General features: G+C 38.8%; 2 protein-coding genes across 2 annotated transcripts; one reads left to right on the forward strand and one right to left on the reverse strand.

The window, feature by feature from the left end:
- Window positions 1-1,616: 1,616 nt before the first annotated feature.
- On the forward strand, window positions 1,617-14,276 carry LOC126371107 (uncharacterized). The gene is made up of 5 exons (XM_050016317.1): window positions 1,617-1,745; window positions 8,725-8,953; window positions 10,160-10,284; window positions 11,534-11,665; window positions 14,097-14,276. Exons 1-5 carry the CDS (start codon window positions 1,649-1,651, stop codon window positions 14,258-14,260), a joined length of 747 nt encoding a protein of 248 aa, XP_049872274.1. The 5' UTR covers window positions 1,617-1,648; the 3' UTR covers window positions 14,261-14,276.
- Window positions 14,277-14,648: 372 nt separating this feature from the next.
- LOC126371092 (replication factor C subunit 3) lies at window positions 14,649-15,896 on the reverse strand. Its single transcript, XM_050016298.1, has one exon. It carries the CDS (start codon window positions 15,798-15,800, stop codon window positions 14,733-14,735), a length of 1,068 nt encoding a protein of 355 aa, XP_049872255.1. The 5' UTR covers window positions 15,801-15,896; the 3' UTR covers window positions 14,649-14,732.
- Window positions 15,897-16,065: the final 169 nt, after the last annotated feature.

A 16,065-nucleotide genomic window follows, 5' to 3' on the forward strand; every position in this document is an offset into this window, starting at 1 on the left:
CTTTTAATGGCTAGGGGATATACAGGGTGTTAGTGACATCGTAACGAATACTGAGGGGGATGATTCAGACCATGATTCTGAGTTGATATCAAGTGGAATTTTCCGTCGCAAAATTCATGTTTTTTATTTAGTTTTTTAAAATTATTTTCAATTCTATACTTTTGCGATGAAAAATTCCACTTGATATTAACTCAGAATAATCAGCTGAATCATCCCCCTCAGTATTCGTTACGATGTCACTTACACCCCGCACAAGTACATACTGTAGTCATACAAGTAGGTATGGGTGTTAGTGACACCGTAACAAATACTGAGGGGGATGATTCAGACCATGATTCTGAAAATGATTTTTGATATCAAGTGGAATTTTCAGTCGGAAAATTCAAGAAAATTTTTGTTTTTTTTTTAAGTTTATTTTCTGTTTCATACTTTTGCGACGGAAAATTCCACTTGATATCATCTCAGAATCATGGTCTCAATCATCCCTCAAAGTTTTCGTTACGAAGTCACTAACACCCTGTATAAAAATATTTTGTGCTTGATATTTGGACCAGATATATTTCTTCTTTTTATTTCGATCTGAATAATAATGGGTGGTAGATATGTTGTGCCTGGGTTTAATAACAAGGGTTATCATTTATACCCAAAAACGAAGATAAAAGATGTATAAGTTTGTTATCCATGAAATTAGAAGGTTAAACGAAAACAAATCTGTACAGCGCCATCTATAGGTTTTTTGGGGAAAGTAGCCTGGAAAGTCCATCATTAGATTAATTATGAGTAGAGAAACAATGTCTTTCAAATTTTTCCAAAGAGCTTAAAATGAGAGAATTGAGATCAATGGTCTACACAGACCATTACAAAATATTCCACAAATGTTTCAAGCAAATTAATGTCCATTGATCCCCATAAATACTTGATAAAATATCAAAAAAGAAAAATTGTTTCCAATTTACATTATTGCCAGCAAGTACTTCAAATTATCTAAAATTACTAGGTGCGAGCTTGGGTAAAAAGCCTAGTCTCCACTAGGCAGCGTTTGCCGGACGACATTATGTACTCGCAGACGTAGATCGGGCTTTATCGGACGATGTGTCGGTAGACTTCGCCCGACAGGACAACTATAGCGGTTGTTAGACTCAGCCCGATGCGTCAGAGGCACGCGCATCGAGATCGGAAAGATGGACGCTATTAGACTTGCTCAAGAATGAGGTTACCATGGTTACGCACACCAATTTAGACTTCATGGTTCCGATCGCCGAGCCGAGACGCATCTGGCAGGATGGATTGGGTAGCCTAATAACCGCTTTAATGACAATGAAATGTCAAATGAAACTTGCCGACACCGCCGACACATGATTGATGTAGACACATGTTGTCCGAGAAAATGTCGTCTAGTGGAAACAAGGCTTAATAGGCAAGTGACTCGACATCATAAAATTAAGACAAAAAACAGTCTGAACAGAAGTTATACAGGTATCAGATAGGTATTTATTGTGGGTCTACTTTCCTTTACCAGGCAGAGCGGATTGTGGTTTCGTATGTTTCGGTTTTGAGAATGTTTTTTTTTTCTTTTTTACATGAATCGAGTATAAATTGTTGACTCGGGCCGCTGAGCCTTTTGGACTTATTTAGTGCTTGCAAGACGATGCGGTTATGCGTTTGCTTGTGCGTGCTTGTGCTGCTCAGTGATTTGTGCAATGCTCAATTTAATTTTACACCCAGCTTTAGATATGAATACACCAGTAAGTACATACATTTTTACACTTGCTCTTTTTAGAATTTACTTTCTTATTTGCTTTCTTTTTAAATAGGTCTGCCTGTCTACCTACCCACCTGTTTTATTTCATAAATTTAATTAAATAATTATTAAATTAGCATAGAAACATCTTGGCCTTGTTTGAAAAGAAAATCTTATAATCACTTTAAACAAACTTTACCTATACCTACATCAGAGTTGTGTTTACCCTTTAATATTGAATTGGTTATTTCTCTGTCATTACGTCAAAATTAAAAGGATAGTTTTAGACAAATTACTAGTAAGTAGCTGATAGGAAAAAGTAACATGAAGATTTAAGGTCATCGAGTTTACAACCTACAAAAATATTAATACATTAAACCGTGAACCTAGAAAAGGTTTTTTCGACATCCATTCTACAATACCTAGGTACTTGCGTTATATGTTAGAAAGAAAAGAATCGATCGACTGAGAATCGAAAAATGTCACAACACTAGCTAACGTATATGTACTTTAAGAGATCTAATGCTTACCGCGCATTGAGACTATTGCAAAATCTAAATATATAAAAGGAGAAACTGACTGACTGACATATCAACGCACAGCCTAAACGGCTAAACGTAGGCACTTGAAATTTGGAAGGGCCGTAGCGTAGGTACCGTAGAGGTGCAATAAGAAAGGAATTCCCGAAATTCCCACGGATATTGCAAAATTCCCATGGAAACGGGAGTTAGCGGGAAAAAACATTTGTATGAAAAAATCTAAACCGCGTAAGATAGATACACGCCACGCGGACGAAGTCGCGGGCAAAAGCTAGTGTTATATATATGGTAATGTTGCCATACAACTATAAAGTTGGAGTTGATGTTAGTTATTGAAATATTTAAATTTGTACTGAACTGGTCGTTCGGTTTAATTTTAGCTACTTATTAAAGCTTCCACCCAACGAAAGTGATTGTTTGATTGAGATGGAGAGGGTCATTACAGACTTACGCTCTCATAGTCCATTCATAATTTTTTTCCGAAATAAGAAGTAACTAGATATAGCTGGGTCGTGGAGATCCTTGGGGGAGGCCTATGTCCAACAGTGGGCGTCGTACGGCTGATGACGAGGTATAGCTGATGTCATAACTGCTTTTATTGAAAAGATAAAATACATATAGTCTTCGCTTACCCCGGTGGGAAATAGGCATGCGTTTATGTATGTATGTATAAAACAGCTATAAGTATATCCGTTGCTTTGTTGCCTCGTGGAATAACGAACTAATACTCTTTATATTTTAACATTCGTATTTTTTCGCACCTTATGCTATTATAATAATTAGACAGGTTTGTTTTGTAATCTTTATAAGATTACCAGATCTAGGCTAAAAATGTTGACTGAGTTGAAAAGAAAGAAAAAGATAAGTCGGGTATTTCTTAAGTCAGCACATTTTTTACGAATGCTTTAGATTGACACAAATAATAGTAACTGTGGACGCTCTTTAGTGATTCGTGAGAAGTGATGTGCCGTTTCTGAGAATCTTCCAAAAGTGGGAATGGCTCTACAGTTATGTAAAAATAACTTTATTACGTAGCCTTTAGGCAGATACGATAAGATTACAAGAAAGAAAATTTGAAAAAGAAAAGCATCCCGTGCACATACATACATAAACTCACCTATTTCCCACCGGGGTAAGCAGAAACTATTGAATTCCATTTCCTTCGATCCTGACACACTTCTCTTACTTCCTCCACAGCCAGTGTCTTTACTAATAAAGAGTTATAACAACAAGAACATTCCCACTTTGGGGTCATTTCTGGGAACGATACGTCACTTTACGTGAATAGGTCCGTAAAGTGTGTAGATATTGTGTAGTCCGTTCGGTTTAGCAGTATTGACAGTAGATACGGATTCCCTTTGTGATCATGGACTGAGAATGGTTTCAATGCAAACATGTCAATCCAGGTTAGACCGCATGTTTGGATATGTCAAGGAAGCTCTATTTCCTCATAATAACAATTAAACGAGCAAAGCGGATCATGCAAGGTTAAATAAGTACTTACTTAGTTCGAAAAACTTATAAGAGTTGATTCTTTACTTATGTATTGCAAATTGAAGCTAGAACTTTATTGGTGTATAACGATTGCTTATTTTCTTTGTTCAGGTTTAACATAACATAAGTTCACGACTGTATTCGCAAGATGAACTGAGAACTGTTTATTCAAAATTTAATTAAAACATAATCCACAAATGGATATATGCATAATATTATGCATCTAAATATAAATTTATTGCCAGTGGTCCCGCTTGTTTTGAACAGGTTTTTCAAAGATGTGCCATAATTATTTTATTTAACAAAAATAATTTTGGTTCAAGACAGCGTTAAGCTAAATTCATCCATGAAAGTAGGTAACCTAAATCTTTTACTCGCTGAACGTAAGTAGATAGATCGAAACAGGGATAAACTTACCAACTTAACGATTACTAGCCGCACTTACCCCACGCGTCCACGCGGACGAAACCACGGTTGGAAAGCAATTTTTTTTAATTCAACTTTGCACTCTTCATCGAAAGTTCTTTCCTCAAAGATCATTTGAGGTATACCTACATATTTTATGTAAGTAAAGTCAACCTCGTTATGTCCGGTCTTCGACATTCCAGTTTACACAGGTAAACAGGAAAGGTGATAATTATATCGTGCGTGATCTCCCTGTATCGACTTTTATTCGGCTGTGGCATCTACAGTTTTGACATAATAAGGTTCACGATGAACCTTTAATCCTCTATGCTAGGTTCACTTAATACAAAGGGTTAAAGGGTTAGCTCCTTGACGCTAGGTTGCAATATACAATAACTTACACCACGTGATTTATGCCTCAGATTCTCTGGTAGAATTTGAAGACGCCATCTCCATGCCTAAAAGCTCAAGGTTATCAGTGATTTGAATCGAACCACTTTGAGAGCTAAGGGTCCATTCAAGTAGGGCCGTTTGTACTTCTGATACTGTGTCCGTGATAAAACTGTGCCTACTATTTATGAGATCATCATATTTTTCCACCTACTGATTTTTTTTTTTTGTTTTGGTTTTCCCCGAAGGGTAAGGCAAAGGGAACTATGCCCATACAGCCATGTCTGACGTATTTTTTTTCTTGATGATTAATGAAATGATGAAAGGTGATGATGATGAAACCTAAGCCCCCACCCTCGGAGTAGACTCATACTCCGAACCCCAAACGAATTAACTCAAAAGTCCGCATAAACTTTTGAGTTATGAAGCGGCTTCCCGGCACGAAGCGAAAATAGGCAGATACACTTTGTTCATTGAATACTCCAATATAATAACACTCGCGAATGTCTTCCGACTAACTTAATGCGATCATTAACCGCAAAACACCACTTCGTATTAATTATTTAGATTACTCAATGAAGAAAGCAACTGTCCCGTTCCCGTTTCCCGCCGAAAAGCCTTCCACCTACTGAATCGAGAACATTTTTCTCTGTGTAAATTGTTTACCTGAGAAACTAGCAGTGGCCCCTACAGGTAAACACGTCTCATTTTATTTTCCGACGACATCACGAAATTTTGTGTACCCAACATCACAAGGTATGTGTGTGGAAAATCTAATATTCCGAGTGCGTTAAAAAGGGTCACGTCACATCAAAAATATGCTCATTGTTTTAGTAGAGACAAAAGATTAGGTTGTTCCTGCATGTTTATTTATTTATGAACTTAAGCCCAATTGTACATCAAAGTATATTCTTTATATACGCGCTGAACTTCTTCTGTCGTATGGGTTGTGAGGTGAATTAGCAACCTCATCAACCCTGGTGTCAGGGTTATTATTGAGCTACCAAAGGCCCCTGACCTGGCTCATGTAACGATTACTCATTTACATCAGCAAGTAGTAACCGGGACCAACGGCTTAACGTGACTTCCGAAGCACGGATCTCTTACTTTTGGACAATTATGTGATCAGTCTGTAATGTCCTAACCAAACTAGGGATCACAAAGGGATTTTTGCGATATGTCCCCACTGGGATTAGAACCCTGGACCACCGATCGTGAGCCCAACGCTCAACCACTGGACCACGGAGGCCATGGCGGAACTGTGATAACGTGAAAGCAAAACCGAAGACATTTAGTAATATCTGGTGGGTTAAAAAGGCCTCATTAGAGCAATTTATCTGAAAAAGCAATAATTCATTTGACATTTGTCGACATTGCGCACTTACTTCAATGTCTCTAATATGCTGTAAGTACTGAAAGCAAATAAAAGCATTGGATGCTTCAGCTGCTCACCTTCCCGCACATTGAATCTTTCCAATCCGTTGGATCATTAGTAGGTATAATAACGGCGATGGGCGATGCTTCGGAGTGCACGTTAAGCCGTTGGCCCCGGCTATTACCTGTAAAAAACACTTCCGCTAACCCGCAATCGAGCAGCGTGGTGGAGTATGCTCCATAGCCCTTCCGGTTGATTGAGGGGAGGTCTGTGCCCAGCAGTGGGACGTATATAGGCTGTTTATGTATGTTGTGTTATGTGATGGGCGATGGATGGCTTGATCACCTTCGCTTTACAATAATTATCCATCTTCGAACTTCTCATACCGATCAAAAGTGGCTGCAATCTCCTTATTACTTGCTTCTGGCTTCGCTTAGACTTAGTTTACTTAGGTACGTATGTTAATGTTGTCACAGCCGTATAATTGGGCTGTCTGTAACCTCGTAGGTTTACAATTTGTAGGCCTATTATTTGATAATTGTCATTGTGATAACGTAGGTACCTGTAACGTTAGACAATAGCGTAATATATCGAGCTAGTAACGATAATACGAGTAGCTGATAAGGGATTTTCCAGGCTACGTTCCCCAAAAACAATATAAATGGCGCTGTACAGATTTAACGTGATAATTACCTATTTTCTACAGCCTCAGTGGTCTAGTGGTTAGAGCGTTAGGCTCACGATCTGGAGGTCCGGGTTCGATTCCCGATGGGGACATTGTCGAAATCACTTTGTGAGACTGTCCTTTGTTTGGTAAGGACTTTTCAGGCTTGAATCACCTGATTGTCCGAAAATGTAAGATGATTCCGTGCTTCAGAGGGCACGTTAAGCCTTTGGTCCCGGCTATTAGCCGTAAAAACACCTCCACCAACACGCATTGGAGCAACGTGGTACTCCCTCCGGTTGATTGAGGGGAGGCCTGTGCCCAGCAGTGGGACGTGTATAGGCTGTTTATGTTACCTATTTTCTCATTGCTCGGGTACACAATCACTTATCCAAATAAAATATGTAAGTAATGGCAGAGGCATATATAAAGATAATAATTACTTGATATTTGGATCAGAAATGGTACAGAATTGTTATGAAAATGTCGCTATCTACATTGCTTCTCTTTTTTTATCCGAATAATAATGGGTAGAAGATGTGTTGAGCCTGGGTGTAATAACAAGGGTCATCATTTATACCCAAAAACAAAGATAAAAGATGCATATGTCCGTTATCCATGAAATTAAAAGGTTAAATAAACGAAGGTAACTCTGTACAGCGTCATCTTTATATTTTATTGGGGAACGTACAGTTATGAGCAATATCATGTACCCACTTTAGAACCCTGTCGCACTATCATACTTAACATTTCATGAGGCTTACGGTTTAATTTGTCAAAAAAGTTAATGTGACATGGTTGCAAAGTGTATACATACCTATTAGTACTCGTGACCGTACACAACATGGAAATTCCCTCATCGCTCTGCTAGATTTTAGAGTAGGCAAGTATACTTACTAAAACATAAGTAGAATGCAATCAGGTGTTAATATTATTATGTCAGGCGTGTAACGGCCTCCGTGGTCCAGTGGTTGAGCGTTGGACTCACGATCCGGAGGTCCTGGGTTCGATTCCCAGTGGGGACATATCACAAAAATTACTTTGTGGTCCCTAGTTTGGTTAGGACATTACAGGCTGATCACCTGATTGTCCGACAGTAAGACGATCCGTGCTTCGGAAGGCACGTTAAGCCGTTGGTCCCGGTTACTACTTACTGTGTAAGTACGTAGTCGTTATAAATGAGTCATGTCAGGGGCCTTTGGCGGCTCAATAGTAACCCTGACACCAGGGTTGATGAGGTTAGTAATTCGCCTCAAAACCCACACGATAGAAGAAGGCGTGTCGTAAAATCACAGTCACAGGGACTGTAACCTGGAACCTGACAGAGGGCAGCAGTGACTGTCAGTACTATTCAGAGGCGGAGGACAGGAGTCCTAGTATGGCTTTGTAATATTCTACTTTGGGCGCCATCCCACTTGCGTCAGACAGAGTACTGCGGAGCGGAAGGCAAGAGGGAAACCACTGCCCTATTTTTCCCTAAAAAAGTAGCATTGAAAATGCTGCATCGACAAGAGCGTGGCTCTTAAATTGATGATGATGAAGTTAATATTTTTTTTTTCTGAGCATATCTCTTCACTACATGCTCTATAAAAAGATCGAAAGTAAGTACCTACATTGTAAGTTTATAACATACCTTCACGAGTAGATGATTTGGGTAACTAACCACGCTTCACCTCATCTTGTTATATCAACGCAGTAAACACGGATATGTTTTTATATCCCTACGGGATAGTCAGAGGTACATCAATCGTAAGATGAACTAAGCCCCCATACTCACCACGCTACAGACCAGGTTACAGACCAGACGCTCTACCGGCTCATTCGCCGAACTTCGCCGACTTTATAACGATTCAGATAAATGGAAGTTTGGCATTTGACACCGGGTAATTTCCGATATTCATTGCAATCATTTAATACAAAAGGTCCGCGCAGTATAGTCAAGGATAACGCACATATTTTGCGAGTACTGGCCACACTCAGCACATCCCTGCATCCCAACAAGGATAAAAGGATTAGAAGAAGAAGATCCAAAACTATACCGAACTTTCTGTTAGACCAACGTGATAGGTGGTGAGCCGTATCGCTGACTAATTAAATTTCATCTTTTCTTTCACAGCGCCTTCACCCGTGCCGTTCCCAACTTGTCGAGCCGACAACATCGACTGCCTCCGCCGCGGGCTGCGCACGTTCTTCTTCCTCATGGACTCCGGCCATCTTGGAATGACGCCTGTCGACCCCATGGTGGTGAACAGCGTGGCTATTTCCCTACCGGACCAAAATTTGTCTATACTGATGCGACGAGTCAACGTTACTGGCGCTAGGTGGACTAGACTCGTAGATAGGAAGTTGGTTTGACTTCTTTATTATTTTTGATGATAATGATAGAAGCTCGGTGGCGCAGCGGTAAACACGCTCGGTCTGCGATCGTTGAAGTTAAGCAACTTTCGCAAAGACCGGTCATAGGATGGGTGACCACAAAAAAAGTTTTCATCTCGAGCTGCTCCGTGCTTCGGAAGGCACGTTAAGCCGTTGGTCCCGGCTGCATTAGGAGTCGTTAATAACCATCAATCCGCACTGGGCCCGCGTGATGGTTTAAGGCCCGTTCTCCCTACGCGTATCCATCCATAGGGAAAGCCCGTGCCCCTGCAGTGGGGACGTTAATTGGCTGATGATGATGATGATGATTATGATTATTTTTGATAACTAATGGTATTTAACCATCACTTGAAAAATGGATTTTAATTTAAAAAGGGATCTTAGGAAAATTTTATGTTTATCTCAGTCTCAGACCCTTGTTTACATTTTAACACAATAATGATTTAAAACTTGTCGTCGGTCGCTATGTTAAAAGGGTTTTAATTGGACCAAGATTCGGGTATAATTTTATTACTCGATAACACTTTAAAAAGGTACTTACCTACCCATTATTATCTGGTTTGAGATGATGATTTCAATCATCGTCTAGTAAAAACTAAGCCATGCACATTTACTTTTTTCACAACCCGTTAAACATAACAAGCATTATCTTTAAATACTAGGTAGGTCCTTAATACTCCCTATCTGTCCTGTCTGCCTGACATTTTCAATCTGTCCACCCTAATCCACACTAATATTATACATAAGTATAACCATGGTTTTCTTATACTTACCATGATAAATGAGAAGGTACATATATGTGTGTGTCTGTCTGTTTGTTTGTAAAAATTGGTACATTAGGACAGGGGAACCGTGTTACCCCGAAAGCTAGTTAAACATAATAAATTATGAACGTAAATTTGATACGTATGAAATACGTGCCTACTTAGGCACCCTAAGTTCATCCGTCTTCTTCTGTCGTTTATCGCGCGGCATGATCATTTCCATTCTCTTAAGGAATGATTTCGAAGATAAAAACTGCTCTACCTATGTTCTTTTCTGGATCTTTAACTATTGCTTTATCGAATTTCATTTAAAACTGTTCAGCGATTTAAGCGTGAAAACGTAACAGAGAGACAGAGTTACTTTCGAATTTATAATAAGTATTAAGTACTCATGGATTATTTTATTTCCAGATTCAACCTAGAAGGTGGAAGAAGTGGTGTTAGGTTTAGCAGTGATCTACATTTGACGGGCGAAATGAATATGAAAATCCACTCAGACTCACGACCGCACTCAGGAGTATTCACTATGGATATATGTAAGTGTTAAACGTTGCCTATCGATAAAACGAGAAAAAAGGTCTTGACAGACAGACGGAAGGACGGACAACAAAGTGATCCCATAACGTTCCGTATTACCTTTTGGGGTTCGGAACCCTAAAAACAAGAGTATAGTTAGTAAGAGGAGAGTTAGTATTGATAGTTTTGTTCTACATTAGTACCTCCTATGTATTAAATCACCTTGTTCTTTGGTTAAATACATATAACAGCGAATGTGGACTCAGTCATATCCATCGTGGGACTTTGTATCAATGGTGGCTGCAAGTTGTCTTTGATTACTTGCGGGCTGCGGGTCTACTCCCCCATTAAAGGGCATGCGATTATGTATGTAGCATGGACAATTGTCCATACTTGCCAATCTAGTGAATGAATTCTCTTATCTGCGTATAATGTTTAATTACTAATTGTCCCTAAGAAAATGAAGTAAGATTCCGTGCATCGGAATGCTCATTAAGCTCTCGATTTGCGCTGACTGAAGGTACCTAACAGTAATTCTTTAGTAAGTTGCATAACATACCTACATAAACTATAATAAGTAAATACCGTCACGCGGGATCTTTAAGAGTAAATACAAATAATTAATAATCAGGTAGAAATTATCGAGTTCCTTGTTATTTTCTCTACTAACAGTAGATAACTTTGTGCTAGGCGCACGACACTATGGTGCACTCGCTGTCATAAGACAGATTAACTTTTAAAATAACGCGCATACCAGCCAGGACGATGTGCCTAGAAGAGGTCACATCATAACAGTACCAACTTACGTCCCACTGCTGGGCCCAGACCTCCCCTCAATCAACCGGAGCGGAGGAACCTAGAGCATACGTACCTACTCCATAGCGTACAGTAAAGATGCACTTACATTCGATTCACTGTCGATCTTTTTTTAGGTTATATTTATTCTAGTTGTAACCCGTCATAAATCACCTGTATGACATCGTGAGATAACACGCGTACACGAGAAATGCGTTTCGAAGGTATGTGACCTAATCCTGTATTGGGGTAGTTATCCTTTTGCGGGTTGGAAGTTCAGACAGGCAGTCGCTTTTGTAAAAATCGGACTTGTCAAATCCTCAGGTTAGGTAAGCGGACCCCGTGAAAACGGGATATCGCTAGGGAGATGATGATGACCCGCCATAATTCACTGTAGGCTCCCCTAATAATAATAAAAGCAATACTTCTACGAATCTAAAATGTTTAAAATGAAATAAATGCCAATTTTTTCAGCCAATGTCGAGAGCAACATCACTTACCCATGGTCCGGTGAGCGAGACGCTAATTTTAACGACTACATATTGATTGGTAAAGAGACCATAGCTGTTAGGAACACCAGGATTCCGACATTCTTCATGCACCAAGGTAAGACAAGGCGTTAAATTGTCAAATGTTTCTACATAAAGTAAGTATCTACACTCGCTAACATGCGTACTTGCGAGGCGCCTCGATTCGCGTATGATATAGCTAAGCATACTGAGTAGGTAAGATATTTCTATAAGTAATTGCTGAAAGTATAATGGGTACCTACTCAACTAAACACATAACATAACCTTACGACTATATCACAATTGGGGTAGTCAGAGGGGATTCATTGCAAGATGTACTAGTACCCACACCTCACCGAGCTTTCTGTTAGGCCGACGTGATCACCAACCCATAACCCTGACGCCAGGGTTGATGAGGCCGGTATTTCACCTCACAACCCACACGTTTAGGAGAAAAGACCAACGTGATAATTATGTGGTAAACCGTATGATCGAGCCAACTGTGACAGTGAAGACTGAAATTAATAATTCATAGGTGATTTTCATTCTTAGTTCTGGATTTCAAACTGACTGACACAATGACTTCACACCTCGCTTTTTCCTTCTCCCTGTGTTTATTCAATTTAAACAGGTCAATATACTTAATACTTACATTTGCTTTTGGCTAATCTCTCTGGCGTGCAGCCGGAACAGATTTTCTATTGCAATACCTACTTCCAATTTAGTGTAACATACTGAGGAATTGAACAATTTTATCATCAGCGACCGAGTGACAGATTTCACTTAATTTAATCTCCAGTCCAGTTGGTTGCCAAATGTTATAATTTTTTTCATTAAAATAAAGTAAGCCGCTTTCAACCGTCTTAATGGATTTTGGATAATGTAATTTCGATTTTTGAGGTCAACGCACTCCCAATATTTGTTGCTCATATAAGTATACAGGCTGATAGTGACATTTACACCATACCGAATATTGAGGGGGGTGATTCAGCTCATGATTCTGAGTTTGTATCAAGTGGCATTTTCCGTCGCAAAAGTATGGAAAAAACATTAATTTCAGATATTTATCATGCATGATATTAGGTAACTCCGAATCGTCCCCCTCTGTATTCGGTACGGTGTCACTAAACACCCTGTCATCATCACCAATTTAAAGCCACGCTCTTGTCGGTGTAGCATTTTCCATTCCAGTACATCAAAGGCCAATTCCTTGACTTCCCTATAAGACACGATGTTAACCTTTTCTTTAATCTGTTCCATGTACTCGTAAGCTCTTCTTGGACTTCCCCTTCCTCTCTTTCCTTCTATGTTTTTAAAAAATTCGTCGTGTTTTATTAGGTGTCCAATCATCTTGCCTCTTCTGTCCTCAATAATTCTCAGTATTTGTCTTTTTTTCCCTTACTCTTACTTACTCATTTATAACCCTTTCTGTCCAACTATTCTTTCCATCCACCTCCAACACCACATTTCAAAGGCCTCGAGTCTCTCTCTGTATCTATACCCTGTACTTATATATTATTACCTACTATTTTAATTATTAAGTATTAAAAGTTATTAACTGTAAACATGTTATTTGATAAATACCTATCTACTTTTAAATTAATATTACACTTGCAGTGAATTAATTTCCCAATAAGTCACAAAACAATTCGCATACCTACCTACTTACAACAATGTTGGTTTAATAAATTTGCAGGTAGGTAGTAGGTAGGTACCTATTACAGTTTGGAGTCTGAAAAAATACTTAATGATAGATTAGCGGTGTGGACGTACCTATTCTCTACAGACGCACTCTTTCTAATGGAGTGTGGTAAGAGATGGGAAAAACTTTTCATTTTCCTGCATTTGTCGCCTACAGACCTGTAGTCATCATTTATCATTTCGGATCTGTCACTGATGGTAACAAACGGCTTATTTCGCTTTCACGTAATTACCTTTAGGAGCTTTCAGGCGCTTTGTTAGCGTGTTTTATTAATTTCTCGAACAATGCTGTTGGCAGATGCCAGTTAACTTAGGAAGTGCCTACCGCGGCGTAAATATGCTATGGATCCAGCAGAACTTGTATATTACTTGAATAACGTAGGTATTTATTGTTAGCTTTCTGTTAGACTGACGTCATAGGTGAAGCATCGGTACTTATCTTTGGGTACTTATAGTTCATCATGCAATGGACGTAGATAACTCTAGACTAGCCCAATTGGGAATACTGTCGTGGGCTCATAATTATGTTATTGTTAAGAAGGTAGGTATGTAGATACACACATACCTAAACCCGTAATCTTTATAAGGAGAGTCGAAATAAGCCAAAATAATAATTTACGGCCATAAACTGTTGTTCCTTGGTTCTCATCTAAAAACTTACCATCACACAACACTCCCAATTCAATTGTGTGATGAATAAAGTTGAATGTGCAACTAGACGCGCCGCAGAAGCCGCACGCGCCGAAGTCATCGCGTTATGCAACGACGCGCTGCTCGACCCGCATTTTAATTTTACCGCAAAATGTAAAATTTTGCTTTTATTACAGATGCGAGCACCGATTTGGATATGACCTTGACGTTAAGTCAGCAATCAGTTTTGGATCACCTTGCTAATGAAGTGACCTCCGCTGTGATGCACTCTGTTATGGATAATTTCAGATTATTTGCTAGAAAAGTACCTGTGAAATATTACTACGGATACTTCAAATAAATGCTGAACTATGCACGATCCAGTGTTTTATTTTTATAGACCTTGCTTTTGATAATTCCACCATAATGAGCTCTTAATTATGACTGAAATTGCATGGAACATTACCTATACAACATTTATTATCTTTGAAAATATATGAGTAATACTTTTTATCAGGTGTCAGTATTAAGTGGCCAAGTTAATTTGTCCAAAAGCTGTGTCACTGCTAATAAGAGAAACTACTCAATAATAACTAAATGAAGATGACTGATAAATTATAATGTGTTTAACTATAATTAGTTTCACAAAAATTGTACTCCCTTAATTATACATGTAACAATGAACTGTTGTTAACCCGAATATGAAAAAATAAAAAAAAGAGATGTATTGTAAATTTTATACCACAGTATTATGTAAAACATGTTTATTAAACAGACATTATTTTAAAGTTACAGTTCTTAATTAAAAAACAAATTATTGTGAATTTACAATTTCAAAATGCATCACCCAAAGATTCCTCCATAAACTTTTTGTATATAGCCATGAATTTAGCAACAAATGCTTCTAAATGGAATATGGCTTTGTTTCCCTGCCTCATTCGATGTTCATATTTAGCTGCATGACTTGCCACTTGACATTTCATTGCCATATCGCAATTCCTTACCAATTCTCTCAGCATACCGGCAAAGATCATATCAGGAGGTACACCATGAATCAATAATTCATACAATTTCTGTCTCACTTCACCTAATTTCTTCGGAGATTGTTCTGACAATATCATTTTAGCAGTTTCCCTTATGTACACTTGCCAATCTGGTTCTGGAACTTTCTGGTCACTTGTAAACGGATACTGTTGTACTTTACAAGCTTCACACATAAGTAGGGCTCTTCTTAGATTGCGATCAGCACACTTAGCTATCCTCAAACCCAGTTCTGAAGGCAAACTCAAACCTTCCTTCTTGCAAACGGTATGTAGTACTGAGGCAATTTCATTTTCTGTAGGTGCTGGTACTCTGATAGTCAGACAACGAGACCTAATGGCAGGTATGACGCGAGAAATGGAGTTGGCAATAAGAATAAGACGACAAGTAGCAACATATTTCTCCATTGTCCGTCGAAGTGCATGTTGGGCGTCTTTTGTCAAGTCATCAACCTCATTTAAAATTACCACTTTAAACTCCCTCTGTCCCGATGAGTCGATCTGATGCGTTTGGGCTACATTCTTCACCAAATCCATGATAACAACTCTGTCATAAATACCAACGTCAGTCGGGTTAACCTCAATGTGATAATTGCTACTTACGGTCATGATTTCAATTTTCTTGTTTGAAGGAGTAGTGAAGTTCATAGTTTCTTGGCGTAGACGTTCAACGCCGGAGCCGTAGAGCTCCCTTAGAAGGCACATTATTCGAGTTTTCTTACCGGCTCCTGAAGGGCCGTAAACAAGTAGATGAGGGAAATCGCTTTGCTGGACGAGGTTCTTCAGTCTAACAGCTTGCTCTTTGTGGAAATCCAACTTCATTAAATCCCTTGGACGGTGTTTATCTACCCAGAGACTCATTTTCTAATATTTTGATAACAAAACATATGAAACAGAAATTCAGATTTTGTAATGACATTTGAATTATTCCTTCTTCCATTCGTTCAATTCGCGCCAAATAATTTATCAGAGACAAAATCTGTTATTTTTTTAGTAACATTGGCAAGCAATACACGGGTCTACTTCTCAGAACAATAACTAAAGCATAGAAGGAAGGCTAAAATAAGAATTCAGAAACTATAAACCGGCTCTCTTCTAGCTTACGACACAAACTATGAGTGAGAAA

The sequence above is a fragment of the Pectinophora gossypiella genome, chromosome 12, assembly GCF_024362695.1.
Source record: "Pectinophora gossypiella chromosome 12, ilPecGoss1.1, whole genome shotgun sequence".
Taxonomy (NCBI): Eukaryota; Metazoa; Arthropoda; class Insecta; order Lepidoptera; family Gelechiidae; genus Pectinophora; species Pectinophora gossypiella.